This window comes from Chiloscyllium plagiosum, unplaced genomic scaffold (assembly GCF_037043375.1).
Source record: "Chiloscyllium plagiosum isolate Xiang-an unplaced genomic scaffold, Cpla_swu_hap1 HiC_scaffold_17, whole genome shotgun sequence".
Lineage (NCBI taxonomy): Eukaryota > Metazoa > Chordata > Chondrichthyes > Orectolobiformes > Hemiscylliidae > Chiloscyllium > Chiloscyllium plagiosum.
The window spans coordinates 31,001,452-31,017,071 of record NW_028270155.1 but is presented as its reverse complement, the minus strand read 5'-3'; the positions used below and the strand labels follow the sequence as shown (position 1 = coordinate 31,017,071).

General features: G+C 41.6%; 1 protein-coding gene across 1 annotated transcript in view; it reads left to right on the top strand.

Moving 5' to 3' along the window:
* The window catches only part of LOC122558721 (polycystin-1-like protein 2), an 84,377-nt gene that overhangs the window by 28,596 nt on the left and 40,161 nt on the right, over positions 1-15,620 (top strand). Inside the window, exons 10-13 of the mRNA XM_087996137.1 lie at positions 4,134-4,265; positions 8,416-8,644; positions 10,852-11,030; positions 14,253-14,483. Of these exons, the coding sequence (XP_087852263.1) occupies positions 4,134-4,265; positions 8,416-8,644; positions 10,852-11,030; positions 14,253-14,483 (771 nt within the window). The remainder of the gene's footprint in view (positions 1-4,133; positions 4,266-8,415; positions 8,645-10,851; positions 11,031-14,252; positions 14,484-15,620) is intronic.

Sequence of the window (15,620 nt, the reverse complement as noted above, 5' to 3'; positions counted from 1 at the left end):
GAGCTTAAAAGAAAGAACACTTATAAGAAAAGACTTAGGTCCACCTGATTAGTTATCATATCAAAGGATGACTGTCACCCTACCGATCTCAGCTTTCTTTGAAGAAGTGCTGTTGATAAAGGAGAGGCAGTGGGTGTACTGTTCTTAGATTTTAAGAAGACATTGGTAAAGCACATTTTCAAAGTTAATGAAGAATATAAAGACTCGTGGTGTAGGGATAATATACTGGCATGGACAGAAGATTGGCTAGCTAATAGGAAGCAGAAAACAGTCATAAATGGTCATTTTCTGATTGGCAAAATATAATGAGTAATGTGCCACAGGGATCAGTGCTGGGATCTTTACTTTTTACGATCTATTTAAATGTTGTAGTTCGGTTCACCGAGCTGGGAATTTGTGTTGCAGACGTTTCATCCCCTGTCTAGGTGACATCCTCAGTGCTTGGGAGCCTCCTGTGAAGCGCTTCTGTGATCTTTCCTCCGGCATTTATAGTGGTTTGTCTCTGCCGCTTCTGGTTGTCAGTTCCAGCTGTCCATTGCAGTGGCTGGTATATTGGGTCCAGGTCGATGTGTTTGTTGATAGAATCTGTGGATGAATGCTGTGCCTCTAGGAATTCCCTGGCTGTTCTCTGTTTGGCTTGTCCTATAGTAGTAGTGTTGTCCCTGTTGAACTCATGTTGCTTGTCATCTGCGTGTGTGGCTACTAAGGATAGCTGGTTGGGTCATTTCGTGGCTAGTTGGTGTTTATGGATACGGATCGTTAGCTGTCTTCCTGTTTGTCCTATGTAGTGTTTAGTGCAGTCCTTGCATGGGATTCTGTACACTACATTGGTTTTGCTCATGCTGGGTATCGGGTCCTTTGTCCTGGTGAGTTGTTGTCTGAGAGTGGGTATTGGTTTGTGTGCTGTTATGAGTCCTAGTGGTCAAACTCTGGGTCAGATATGTCGATGACACCTTTGTAATCATTAAAAACACAGAAATAGAAAACACACACCGGATCACCAACACCACACTCACAGGAATCACATTCACTAGAGAGGAAGAATAGGACAACCATTCCTAGATATGATGGTACAGAGAACACCGAATGGAGAATTCACCACAAAGGTATACAGGAAAGCCACACACACAGACCAAGTCCTAAACTACGAAAGCAACCACCCCAACACACACAAAAGAAGTTGCATCAAGACACTGTTCAAAAGGGCCACAACACACTGCAGTACACCAGAACTGCAAAAAGAGGAAGAAGAACACCTCTACAATGTATTCACCAAAAACGGATACCCCCACAATTTCATCAACAGATGCCTAAGGGAAAGACAACAGAATGAGGACATGTCACAACCCAAAGGACTAGCCACATTACCTTACATCAAGAACATTTCTGAACTGACAGCCAGACTACTACGACCACTAGGAGTCATAACAGCACACAAACCAACAGCCACTCTCAGATAACAACTCACCAGGACGAAGGACCCGATACCCAGCATGAGCAAAACCAATGTAGTGTACAAAATCCCATGCAAGGACTGCACAAAACACTGCATAGGACAAACAGGAAGACAGCTAATGATCCGTATCCATGAACACCAACTAGCCACGAAACGACACGACCAGCTATCCTTAGTAGCCACACACGCAGATGACAAGCAACATGAGTTCAACAGGGACAACACTACTATTATAGGACAAGCCAAACAGAGAACAGCCAGGGAATTCCTAGAGGCATGGCACTCATCCACGGATTCTATCAACAAACACATCGACCTGGACCCAATATACCGGCCACTGCAGCGGACAGCTGGAACTGACAACCGGAAGTGGCAGAGGCAAACCACTATAAATGCCAGAGGAAACAACGTAGAAGCGCTTCACAGGAGGCTCCCAAGCACTAAGGATGTCACTTAGACAGGGGACGAAACGTCTGCAAGACAAATTCCCAGCTTGGCGAACAGAACCACAACAACGAGCACCCGAGCTACAAATCTTCTCACAAACTTTGATCTATTTAAATGACCTGGATGAAGGAATGAAAGGTATAGTTGTTAAATTTGCTGATGACACAAATTTGGAGGGAAAGTAAGTTATGCAGAAAACAGAAGGAGGCAGATAGGTTAAATAAGTGGGAAAAGCTCTGACAAATGTAATACAATGTGGGAAAATATGGAATTTCCTATATTGGCAGGAAGAACGAAAAGGAAGCACATTATCTAAGTGATGATAGGTTGCAGAATTTGAGTTGCAGGGGAATCTGTATGTCTACTGCAAGAATCACAAAAGGTAAGTATGCAGGTCCAGCAAATGATACAATGTTAATCATTTATTGTGACGGGAATTGAACTAAAAAAGGAAGATTATGCTTCAGTTAGACAAGATATCAGTGAAATCAGATCTGGAGTACTGTATACAGTACTGGTCTCTATATTTAACTAATGCAAAGTATGATACATGGAGTAGAAGGTTGTTTTGTAAGGAGAGGTTGGATAAGCTGGGCTTGTATCACGAGAATTTAGATGAGTAAGAGCAATTATTGTGAAACATGTAAGATCCTGAGGCACCTTAATAGCGTGGCTGAGAAAAGGAATTTGTCTGTTAGGAGAGAATCTAAAATACACAGGCAGAAGGCTGGAAGAACACAGCAAGCAAGCAGCATCAGGAGGTGGAGAAGTTGATGTTTCAGGTGTAACCCTTCATCAGGACTGGGGGTGGGTGTGGGGGGAGCTGCAGATAAAGGGGGTGGTGGGGGCAGGGTGGTGAAGTGGGGGTAGGTGAAGACAGGTAGAGGGTACGACCTGGTTGGTTAGTGGGAGGAATGAATCCGGTTGGGGGCAGGGAGCAGTGGAAGGGATACGGAGAGACTGGGAAGGGAGTTGGTGGATGGGAAGGGAGGTTATTTGAAATTGGAGAACTCAATGTTGATTCCTCCAGGCTGTAGGCTGCCCAGGCGGAAGATGAGGTGTTGTTCCTCCAATTTGCACTGTGGTTCGTTTTGGCAAGGGAGGAGGCCAAGGATGGCATGTCGGAAAGGGAGTGGTTAGGGGAATTGAAATGGGCTTTAACTGGGAGGTTTGGTTGGCTCATGCGGACCCAATAGCAATGCTCGGCGAACTGTTCCCTAAGTTTACATTCAGCCTCCCCAATTAGAGAAGACCACACCGGGAGCACCTGATTCAGTGAACTAGGTTGGAAGAGAGACAGGTGAACCTCTGTCTCATCTGGAAGGACTATTTGGGGCTCTGGATGGAGGTAATGGAAATGGTGTACTGGCAGGTCTGCATACTGTTTAAATTTAAGGGGTCACCATTTTAGAGAAAGAGGAGAAGTTTTTATTTCACAGAGAGTTGTGAGCTTTTGGAACTTACTTTCTCAAAAGGTGGTTGAAGTAGAGACCTTCAATGTTGTTAAGATTGGTGTAGATAGATTCTTGATTATGGGTTTGTGGAGTAATCAGTTCAGACATAATTTTATTAAATGTTGAAACAGTGTCAAGGGGCTCAATGGCCGACTCCATGGTCAAGTTGGTCAAATTCAACACTGCATTGACAAAAAGAATTAAGTCATGGGAAAGATCACATTTGGCCTTGGAACTGCAATTAATTAAGTCTTGAAATATTTTGTTTTTCTTGTTTTTATAGGTTTTAAGGCTTGGGATTGAAATCAATTCGATATCACTGATTTGTAGTTTAGGATAAGTATAAGCACAACAAAACTAGTGGAATAAAAGTTCAGAACTTGCCAGTGTGTACATGGAAACCATTTTGTTTGGTGTTCTTGGTTAAATACCAGATGGCATACACTATTATTGATAATATGTGGATCATGCCCAATGTCCCAATACCTTACATTGCGGGTAATTTTTATACAATGGCCCAGATATTCCAATAGAAGGACAATCAATGCAGCAGTATAGGCTGGATTTGTTCATCACAACCATGTTGGAATCTCAACACAGCTGATGATGTGGGAATTGTTCTTGAAGTTTGTATTTCTGTTGGACAATCACTGCCACCTTCTGAAAATGTCTCCAACTGTTATTGTGCAATGGATGCTTTGGAAGGTTCTGACTTACTTACCTTAATAGTTGGTCAGGAAAAGTTAGATGTGTAATCATTTCTGTCTGTTTTACAGATGCTCAATTTTGTTTTCAATCCATTTGCATCATTTGGAGGGAAACCCATCACAGGTGCTGTCGCTGGTCTGTCTCTGTTGTCCTCTAACAACACGGAAGTCGCAATGTACAATCTGTCAGAGAATATAGAGGTAAAAGATGTGATTATCATAGGTTGACTATTTACCTGTGAACCAAATCCACACCAATGTCTGACACCCAGACTAACGTTTATGCTAAATGTTAAAGCTACACTGAAAACCACATGAGATACTCCCGTTGTTAGTCCAAAATCCAAACTGCATTAAGACCATAAGACAGTAAGATATCGGAGCAAAATTAGACCATTCAGCCCATCACATCTACTCTGTCATTCAATCATGGCTGATATATTTCTCACCTTCATTCTCCTGACATCTCCCTGTTACCTTTGATCTCCTTCCTAATCAAAAACCTATCTGTCTCTGTCTTATATATACTCAATGACTTGGCCTCCAAAACCTGTGTGGCAATGAGTTCCACAGATTCACTACCCTCTGGCTGAAAGAAATTCCTCCTCATCTGAGTTTTAAAGAGTCATCCCTTCACTCTGAGGCTGTGCCCTTGGGTCCCAGTCTGTCCTACTAGTGGAAGCATCTTTTCCATGTCCATTCTATCCAGGCCTGTTAGTATTATAAGTTTTAATGAGATTCCCCTTCATCCCTTGAAACTCCATCTTGGACAGACCCAGAGTCCTCAGCTGCTTCTGATATGACAAACCCTCCAGCATTCTTGTAAAGCCCCTCTGGAACCCTCCAATGCCTGCACATTCTTCTTTAGATACATGCCCCAAAACTGCTCACAATTTGTCATATATGGTCTCACCAGGGCCTTATACAGCCTCAGCAGTACATCTCTGCTCTTGTATTCTAGCCCTCTCAAAATGAATTGTAACATTTCACTTGCCTTCCTAACTGCCAAACCAAATAAAAGTCCTTCTGAAGCTTCCCCCCTTACTCAAGACTCCCCGTCCCTCAATCTATCTTTGTGTCATCTGCAAACTTAGCAACAATGGCCTGAGTTCCTTCATTGAGATCATTAATGTATAACGTGAATAGTTGTAATTCCAACACTGACCCCTGTAAACTTCACTAGTCACTGACTGCCATCCTGAAAAAGATCCCTTTATTCCTACTCTCTGTCTTCTGCCAGTCAGCCAGTCCTCTATCCATGCCAGCAGCTTGCCCCTAACACCTTGAGGTGGTATCTTAGTAAGCAATCTCCTGTGTGGCCCCTTGTCAAAAGCCCTCTGGAAATCCAAATAGATCACGCCCATTTAGTCTCTTTTGTCTAACTTGTTCATTACCTCTTCAAAAAATTCCAATGGACTTGTCAAGCATGACCTCCCCTTGATAAAGCATGCTTACTCCATGCTATTTTACCATGCACTTCCAAGTACCTTGCAATCCCATTCTAATAAGGGACTCTAAAATCTTACCAACGACTGAGGTTAGGTTAACTGGCTGATAATTTCCAATCTTCTGCCTTCCTCTCTTCTTAGCCATTTTCCAGTTCTCTGGAATTCCCCCTTCCTGACTCTAACGACTCCTGAAAGATCATCACCAATACCTCCACAAATTCCTCAGCTATCTCCTTATTAGACCAGTTTTCAGTGCCTCCAAGTTACTCACAGAGATAAAAGAAGCTTTAACAATATAAGCATGTGAAAAACAAATCAGGTGATATGATGGGCTTACCGTTCAAAATTAAAACTGACCATAAAGCAATGATCGGTCATTCTTCTGAACATAAAAATAATTGCAAAGATGTTGCCTAGAATTCGAAGTTTCAGATTAAGGCTCACGAGGTATGATTCAACTATAGAATATCTACAAAGTACCAAACAACATTAGATACACTCTCAAAGACAACTTCATTCAGGAAGCTGAAACCTACATATCAGAGGCTACTAAACCCACACCAACTATTGAAAGGAAACTGCGAGAAATTCAAGAAGTCGAAGACAGAATGAAAAATGTATCTAAATCCAGAAATATTAGCTGGAAGGTTGTCCAGACCATTTACCTAACAATCCAATGCTACTGCAATACGTTGAACAGTGCACTATCAGTGATGACTTGCTAGTCTTTAATGAGAAAACACTTTGCTCAGTGATTCTTCAAAGAATTCATCAAGTTGCTTGGGCAATTATAAAGTTTCTTGTGGGGCTGCAACAATTAAAAATTAATGCAGTTAAAAATCACACAACACCAGGTTATAGTCCAACAGATTTATTTGGAATCATTAGCTTTCGGAGTGACGCTCCTTCTTCAGGTGGTTGTAGAGTAAGACCATAAAACATAGAATTCAAGGAAAAGATTACAGTGTCATACAAGTAAAATGATATATTTAATAAACCTCGATTGTTGTTAAGCCTTTCATCCTTTAGAATGAGTTACAGGTTTTGGTTGATTAATATGTAAATCCCAAAACTTATTTGAAGTCACACTCTCAAGATAAGTTAAGATCTTATGAAAAAAGGTGACATCTCAATGCCTTAAAGATGTGAGGTCAGAGGCTTTCTGTATCCTGTCTAGACTCAGACTAGTTTTATTTCCAAAGTGGACTTTACAAAATATTATATGGATTGACTATCTGCATTGACTGCCTACTGGTTGTGTATTTTTTGAGCAAAATAGAATATATCTGTAAATATAATGCTGCAAATACAAATTCACTCCATAGACTTATATGTGTGTGTGTGTGTGTGTGTGTGCAGGATAGAGAGAGAGAGAAAGAGAGAGAGTGCATCTTAGTGTGTGCGTGTGTAAGCTTGGTAAAGTGTGTGTGTAATGGGGTATAAGCCTGTGAGAGGGTGTGTGCTTGGGTATGAGTGTGGGGGATGTATGTGTGTGTGTATAAGAGAGAGTGTGTGTGTGTGTGTGTGTGTGTGTCGGGGGGTGAGGGTGGGGTGGGGGGGTGGGTATGTATGTAGGTGTGTGTGTGAGAGAGAGAGAGAATAAATGTATGGTGCAGTGGGGTCACCTGTAGTGTGACATGAATCCAAGATCCTGGTTTAGGTATCCCCATGGGTACTGAACTTGGCTATCAGCCTCTGCTTGTCCACTTTGTGTTGTTGCCTGCCCTGAAGTCTGCCTTGGAGGATGGCCACCCGAAGATCCGAGGTCGAATGTCACTGAACGGTGAAGTGTTCCCCGACTGGGAGGGAACACTCCTGTCTGGTGATTATTGTGCGGTGTCTATTCATTCATTGTCATAGCGTCTGCTTGATCTCAGCAATGTAGCATGCCTCAGGGCATCCTTGCCTGCAGCGTATCAGATAGGCTGTAAAAAATGACTGCCAACTGTGTTCCCATGGGCTGTGTTCCCATAGCCAGGAGAAAAAAGAACTATGATAACCTTCCCTTTTCCCATCAAGGCCATGGCAGGAACTGGGAATGGATTTATTTGAATTTAAAGATATGATCTTCATTATTGGCATAGACCTAAAATAGATTGAAGTCTGAGTATCACTCAGACACCATGATTCTAAAAGCACTCAAAGTATTCTTCTCAAGGCATGAGATTCCGAGGAAACTGAGTGAAGAGTGTGGACAACAGAAGTATTACTGATGAACCAAGATTTGAATATTGCATTATGAAGTTATTAATCTTCACCACTACAAAATGTGTTAGATAGATACATTTTTAAATTTTAAAGGCATCAAGTGGTGTGGGAATGTGACATGGAGGATCAGCAATGATTATATTGAATAGTGAAGCACGGTCAAATGGCTGAAAGGCCTATTCCTGTTTCTAAGTTCCACATTTCCATGGGTTACCACCACCAAAGTTACTGATGGGCAGGAGATTGAGAACACCGTTTTCACCTCTGTCTCATATGTTAAAACCTCAAATTTCTCTGAATAACCACAACAGGTTGAAAGAGCAAAGGGATAACCAGCTCTTACTTTCAATAAAAGATACAGAGTTTGAGTTGCCACAGCTGAAGCATGGGGAAAGAGTAAGTGTTAAGAGATCAATGGAGAGAAGAAATGATCATAGCAAAAACACCGTGTTTGACTTTCATTATCAGGAAGAAAAAAATCTACTTATTGACAATCTTGACATTCTGTAATGATTTTCCATTTGAGAAAAAGTATTGAGGTGATTTAATTGACAGTTTCAAAGCCATAAGTGGTATCGATAGAATTTAAGTTAGATTTAATGGAATTAAAATAAGGATAAAATTGCCACTTCAAAAGGAGCTCTTCCTTAAATCCTCATGAACAATGATAATAATTCTGATTGTCACCTCTTTAGGTTGTGCTTTTCAGGGACAATGTGAGCAAAATGTTCATGAAAGAATACAGGTCATGTGGAGATCGCATGAGCATGGAATTAAATGTCACTTCACATGAAGAGTCTATTGTAATACAAATAAATTCAGAAGAGCATTGCTCACTACAGCTGTTCCTTGGCTTCCAATATATACCCAGTGAGACAATGTTTCAGCTTCAAACAGTCCTTCCAATTATGAGTGCCAATGGAGGTAAATTGAATTTGTTGCTATCCTTTTCACTCCTGTTATTATAAAGCCTGAACATTTTCATTCCTGGGATTGTTTGACTCCCAGCGGACGTTATTTGCAGGTTCTTATGGCTCACAATTGTTTATTAATAATGATCCATGTACAGATTCCAGTTTTCAAACAAATTGGATTTACAAACAGGCTCTAGAATGGTTAAAACAAAACAGGAGCAATGCTTAATATCCAAGACAGTGATGTATCTCTGGGATCTAGTGTTGTAATGCACAAACAATGAACAAAAGAGTTCAATAATGTCTTTCAGCTATTTGAATACCATTTATATAATTCCTCCCTGATATGGGTATGTTAAATTTCAAACGTTAGTTCTGAAAGGAAGTTAGAGAGCTGTAACCTTGAGTAAAACATGATAGAAGTTTCTAACTCACTTAAAATCTACATTTTCCATTGCTGTCTTCCACCTCCATCTTCTCCAGTATTAGCAAGAGGGTCGTGGGAAATTGCAATTTTTTTTATGGCAATGTCTAGACAAAATTCAAGATCTGCCTCTTAACCCTAACTTGACAATATTCAACAGTAAATGTAAAGATGACAGTTTTGAGAACAGGGATAAAACATTTTATATTGCCCATCTATGTTTCTAATACTAATACTAAATTTCCATAGCATCTTACAGAATCATTGATCAAAGGAAATGATTTTTCACTCTTAAATGATTTTAAAATTTGCATCAATTTGTCAAATTATGAAGGTTTTTCTGTCACTAATTTTAAAATATTAAATTAAAAATGTAACCCATGATTTATTCAATGAATTAAATGAGATAAATTAAATTTATTCAATTTCAGATGCAACTAAAATTTACTTGGCTAATCTCTACTTTTTTCACTCTACTGTATGACAATGCTTTGAAGTCCAAGTAGCTGGTTGTTATCTCTCCTGATAATTAGAAGTATTTAGGCTGAATTTTATACATACTCTCCAGGGGTGGGGCATGTAAAATAGGGCAGGTGGTCAGCTCATCTTCCCAAAACCCCCAAACTCAACCCCCGCAAACTCAACCCCCCCATGATCAGAAAGGCTGACAGCTCCAGAAGATGAAACTTTTTTTCCATTGAGGCGTGGAGATCCCACTCTGCTCACCCACAGCGTGTGCTGTGGCTGTGTGACAGGATTGATGTCAATTTCTGGCTGTCAACTTTCCTTCTGGGTTGGGTGGGAGGATAAGAGGTTGCCACCTCCTTACGTTAAATTCTGCCCAACATCTATGTATTGAAGCCACTGACCATGTTGTGAGCGGTCTAGGGTCTAGTATGCTCACACTGGGATTGATTCCATCACCCTAGCATAGACAGGCTGATGGTGTGTAAGGGATGGGGGCGTAGTGGGGGACTGCAAAATAGCGAGAATGAACAACCCATTTTCTTCTTGATTCCTTGGTAATTTATAAGGGACAAGGAAGGTTGAGGCTGAACCTTCCACCAAGAAGCTTGCATTTTTCCAGTATTTCAATAATTCTGAATTCAATAATTGTTGTATTGTTCCAGTTTGACCTCCTGTGATGAACAGCTGGTGAATTGTGGTAGTTTCCCTCTTAGTTTACTTGGAGTTTCCTTGTGGTAGTGTCCACTATACCCAAAGAGGGACCTTGCAGAGGCTGCCTTCCTTGGCAACCATCTTCTACTCTCAGTCAAAAGGTGTGGCACTGGAAATGCACAGCAGTTCAGGCAGCATCTGAGGAGTAAGAGAGTTGATGTTTCAGATATAAGCCCTTCATCGGGCATATACATTATGCCTGAAATGTCAACTCTCCTGCTCCTCAGATGCTGCCTGATCTGCTGTGCTTTTCCAGCACCACGCTTTTTGACTCAGACTCTCCAGCACCTGCAGTCTTCACGATCTCCTACTCTCACCTAGTCCTCGCCAACTTTGCTCTCAGACCTCACTTAGTATTCTCTGTGAGGCAAATTCCTCGCAGAGGCAACCACTTCAGATGGTATTATAGAACTTTATAAGTGGGAATGGGAGGCAATCATTTGAAAGGAGAGGAACCCCAAGAATGCAGCCATGGGTCTCAGAAGGTGCAGAGACAATGCTGGGATTTGGTCCCTCACTACGCTAGTAATTTCTAACTTGGATAATTCTTTTGTAACATCTAATTTTGTCTCCTTCTTCGATGGTGTATGTAACATTTAATTTTATTTCATAAGATCGCATATGTACCTGGATTCTGACGCCTAGAATGCTACAGCATGGAGAAGGCGTTTACTATGTGACGATTGGACCATCAAATACATCACAGGCAGAGATTACGAGCTACAACGTCAGTGTTTTTACAGCACAATGCTTGTTTTGGACAGGAGATAAATGGTCAGACAATCTGTGTCAGGTTAGTTTTTTTTAAAAGAGGTTATATATGTTACAGTTCCTAATGATACAAGCCTCTCCATACAGTAGGCATTGGGTGTAGTGTGATTGGTGCAGGGTATAACACAAAACTTGCAGGAGTTTTGGAAGGATTTTATTCCAAGCTCCATTACACAGTTGATCACACTGAGCGGGAGTAGGATAGGGTCTGGTGAATTGAAGCCTTTACTGTTCATAGTGCCAAGACAGCATATTAAAGCACTTGGCCTGAATTGATTATTATGTAAAAATATTTTGATGGGGATCCACACCATTCAAGTGGGGTCATTAAAAATGAATGTGGTGAGTTTGAAGGTGGCAGCAGTCCGAGTGGTCTGCTATGCTGGACTAAATGCCACACCCCTGGTAAGGTGGACTTTACTGTGCCTTTCCCCCCCCCCCCACCTTGTTAACCACCCCGCAGAGAAAAATTGATAATATAAGGTTACTGAAAACCTGGAGCTGCTAAAATTGTGGTTTGACAGTTCCAAGATCAGGATAAAGGCGAATAAAGGAAAAGGGGCGAACGGAGTACAGCAAGTAGGGCCCTCCTCTACTGCATTGGGGGTGCCTGTAGCTCAAACTCCCACGGTGGTCCCTTTGGATTTAATGGGGTCGCAGCATTTACTCTCAGAGTTTGCCAAACTTCAAGAAAAGATTGAAGCAGTGATGGGGCCAATATTTGCCACGTTTGATAAAGCATGAGCAGGATATTCAAACACTGGACCGAAGAGTAGAAGCAGTGGAGCAGAGGACCGCAGCATCAGAGACCGTGGCGGAGGCCTCGGGAGGAAGGGTCTGAACACTGGAGGATCAGGTTCGGGTTCTTCAGGAACAAGTGGACGACCTGGAAAACAAAAGTAGAAGAAAAAACTTAGGAGTCGTAGGTCTCCCAGAGCACGGGAAAGGCAAGGACCTCGTTAGATTCATGCAGAAGTGGCTCCCAAAGTTCCTGGGGCTGGAGTTGGAGTCGGGCCTGGTGAGTGTGGAGTGGGCCCACCGCATCACAATGCGCAGGTCCGGGCGGGATCCGCGCCCCAGCCTGGTCCTAGTGTGACTCCGGCATTGTAAAGGAAAACAATTAGTGAATGAAACAGAAAGAAGACTGGGAAGAGATCCACAGGCTTTAACATACAAAGGCTCACGAATAAATTTTTTGTCAAGACTTCTCAGGAGCCATAGTTAAAAAGAGAAAGACATTTGATGAAGTTAAGAGAAAATTAAGGGATCTGAACATTCAGTATTCCTTGAGGTAACTGGCGGTGTTGTGTTTTGCTCACAGAGAGACAGTATGTAATTTTGATTCAGCTGAAAAGACAAAGGACTTTGTGAACTCTTTGAAATAAAGGACTCGGGTTGGGAGTAGGGGGGAAGGGGCATCATTATGAACAGTGGTACAGTTTTACTTTACTTCCTCTGCCCCTCTTTTTCTCCTCTCTCCCCTTTTTTGTGGTTATCTGTTTTATAGGTTTTTTTTACTGCCTTGGTGTAAAACCTGATTTATTTATCATTTTGGTCAGTTGGTTATTGTCTGGGATTGTTTTTGCTGCTGTCCTTTTTCTTCGATTGGGAGTGGCTATCTCTGTGGTCTACATTTATCCCTGACTAATGCATCCAACCTACACATCCCTGAACACTATGGGCAAGTTAGCATGGCCAATTCATCTAACCTGCACATCTTTGGACTGTGGGAGGAAACCCATGCAGACACAGGGAGAATGTGCAACTCCACACAGACAGTCGCCCAAGGCAGGAGTCGAACCTGGGTCCCTGGCGCTGTGAGACAGCAGTGCTAACCACTGAGCCACTGTGTCGCCACTGTGCCTTTCTTGTTTAAGAAGTTTATTTGAGGGGGAAGTCTTGATGTAATTTAGCCAACTAAGTCAGAAATATGGATTGTCTAATAGGAACCCTTTCTGGTACCTTCAGATAAGGGATTATATACAGAGGAAGACCACACTCCTGGCTCAGCCTTATAAGTCAGACGTGGAAGAAAGAGTGCTCTGGTGCACGGGCGCTCGTTCAGTTAGTACTTTATATCATTTACAGAAAGGACGTGCCTTAGGAGATGTGGACATACTCTGTAGGACTTGGAATTGGGAACCAGGAGAGGATATTTCATTGTGAATATGGGAAGAAAAATGGAAAAATGTAAAGAAAATCTCAATATGTAACAAAGCGCTGGCCATGCAATTGAAGATTTTATACAGGGCTCATATGGTACCAGAGAGGCTAGCTAAGTTCAAGAGAGGAGCGTCTCCAGGGTGCCGTAAATACAAAATTAGTGTAGGCACTCTCACACACTGCTATTGGTCATATTGCAAGATCTAGAGATACTGGAGTGCCATAGTAAGGGAGCTGAAGGAAATGCTGGAAATTGAAGTCAAAGTGGACCCAGTATTTCTTCTTCTGGGGTTGCCAAATTGCCCTGTCTGGGGGAACACCAGAAGAGACTGTGTAACATTCTTACCCGCTGTGCAAGGAAGAACATTTTAGTGAATTGAAGGTTTTAAAATCCCCATGTCTTATTGGGTGGCGCAGGCTGTTGTTGGAGCATCTCTCCCAAGACTACCTCACAAATATGATGCACCTCAAAGCGGAGCAGTTTTATAAGACATGGCAGTCCTTTCTAAATCTACATTGATGCAGATTTATCGGCAATATTAATTCGGCCGTGATGTAGCTGTGGGAATCAGTTTGGGTGCCCATGGGGTTCTGGAAAGGGGAAGCTGGGGGGGGGAGGGGAGAGGTAAAAATATGGGGACAATGACTGGTGCCCCCAGGGGTAGGAGCTTTAGTGAAGGTGTGGTGAGTATATTTCTTTTTTACACTGTATGTAATATTTAACTAAATGGAATGTAGACCATATATTGTACTCATAATATGCCACAACATGTAAAAATGCTAAAAAAAAAGGAACTCTGGATGCTGGAAATCATAAACAAAAGCTGGAACAACTAGCAGATCTAGTGGCATCCATTTCAAGTCCAGTGACTTCAGAACTGAAGAAGAGTCACTGAACCTGAAAACACTGCTTTCTCTCCACAGATGCTGCCAGACAGGCTGAGTTCTTCCAACAATTTCTGTTTATGTAAACTTACTGTTCATGTTAAGGTGACAGACCCTGGTAATATAGAACATTTATTGTTGGACTTTCTATGTATTACTCTGAGCATCACCCATTGTATCTTTGTTCTCTTGTTAGGTTGGACCACAGACAACTCCTGGTCAAAGCCATTGTCTTTGTAACCATCTAACGTTTTTCGGCAGTACCTTTTTTGTTATGCCCAATACGCTGGATTTGACACAGATACCAGAACTGTTTGCTCAAACTAGTCAAAACCCTGTGGTGGTGTCACTTGTAGCTACTATCTTTGGTGTTTACATTATTGTTCTAGTTTGGGCTCGAGTAAAGGATAGAAGTGACTTACGAAAGGTGAGCACATTGTTTACTTATTACTTTTTCTCTCTGACGATATTTCTGTTATTTTAGTTTATACTTTGCGAAAGGTCAAACAACCAAGGATAACAATTCTTAAAATCCAGTTGTTTTTGTATGACCTTTTTGAAATATTGCTAAGGCAGAACTAATCAATATCAATACTGGAGGGGTTTATGTAAAGGATTCATAGCAGGGAAAGGCTGTCTGAATTTACACTTGTAGAGGAGGCATGAGGGCTGGTTTTATGAGGCTGTGTTGACTGTTTAGAGTTCTGGGACTGAAACTAAACACCTGACCTGTCTTTTTCTTGTTAGGCTATCTTTTGAATGCAGAATAAAATCAATATTGGGCAGTGCATGCCTCCATATTTTAAGTTATACATGAGAGTCCAGCTAAATGCTGTAGTTTTCTGACCACAGCTTTGTGTGTCAATTTGTAAGATGTCCCAATATATGGCTGACTTTAACTTTAAAGAGAGTATCACACTCCTAAATAAACCTAGCGCCAAATGTTTTCCAATTAATCGTTCTGTGTGTTCACTATTACAGTTATAAGAACATAAGAAACAGGAGCAGGAATAGGCAATTCAACCCCTCAAGCCTGCTCTGCCATTGTATAAGACCCTGGACTCTGCTTTCATGCCAGCTACTCCTCAACTCCTTAATATTTTAAAAATCTGTCTACCTCCTCATAAAATGTCTTCAGTGATCCATCCTTCACAACTCTCTAGGGTAGAAAATTCCAAACATTCACTTTGCTCGGGGAGAAGAAATTCTTTCACATCTCAGTTTTAAAGGAGTGCCCCCATATTCTGTACCTATGTCTCTTATTTTGAGACTCCCCCCATCAGTGGAAACATCAAATTTGCTTATTATATCTTCAAAGAACTGTGACAAATTTGTCAAACACAATTTCCCTTTCGAAAACTATATTTACTCTGTTTGATTGTGTTGAGCTTTTCTAATTGACCTGCTGTTTCTTCCTTAATAATGGACTCTAACATTTTCCCAATCACAGACGTTAAGCTTACTGGTTTATAGTTTCCTGCTTTCTGACTCCATCCCTTCTTGAAGGGGACAATCCATTAGCAGTTTTCCAATCCATCAGAACCCTCCCAGAATCCAAGGAGTT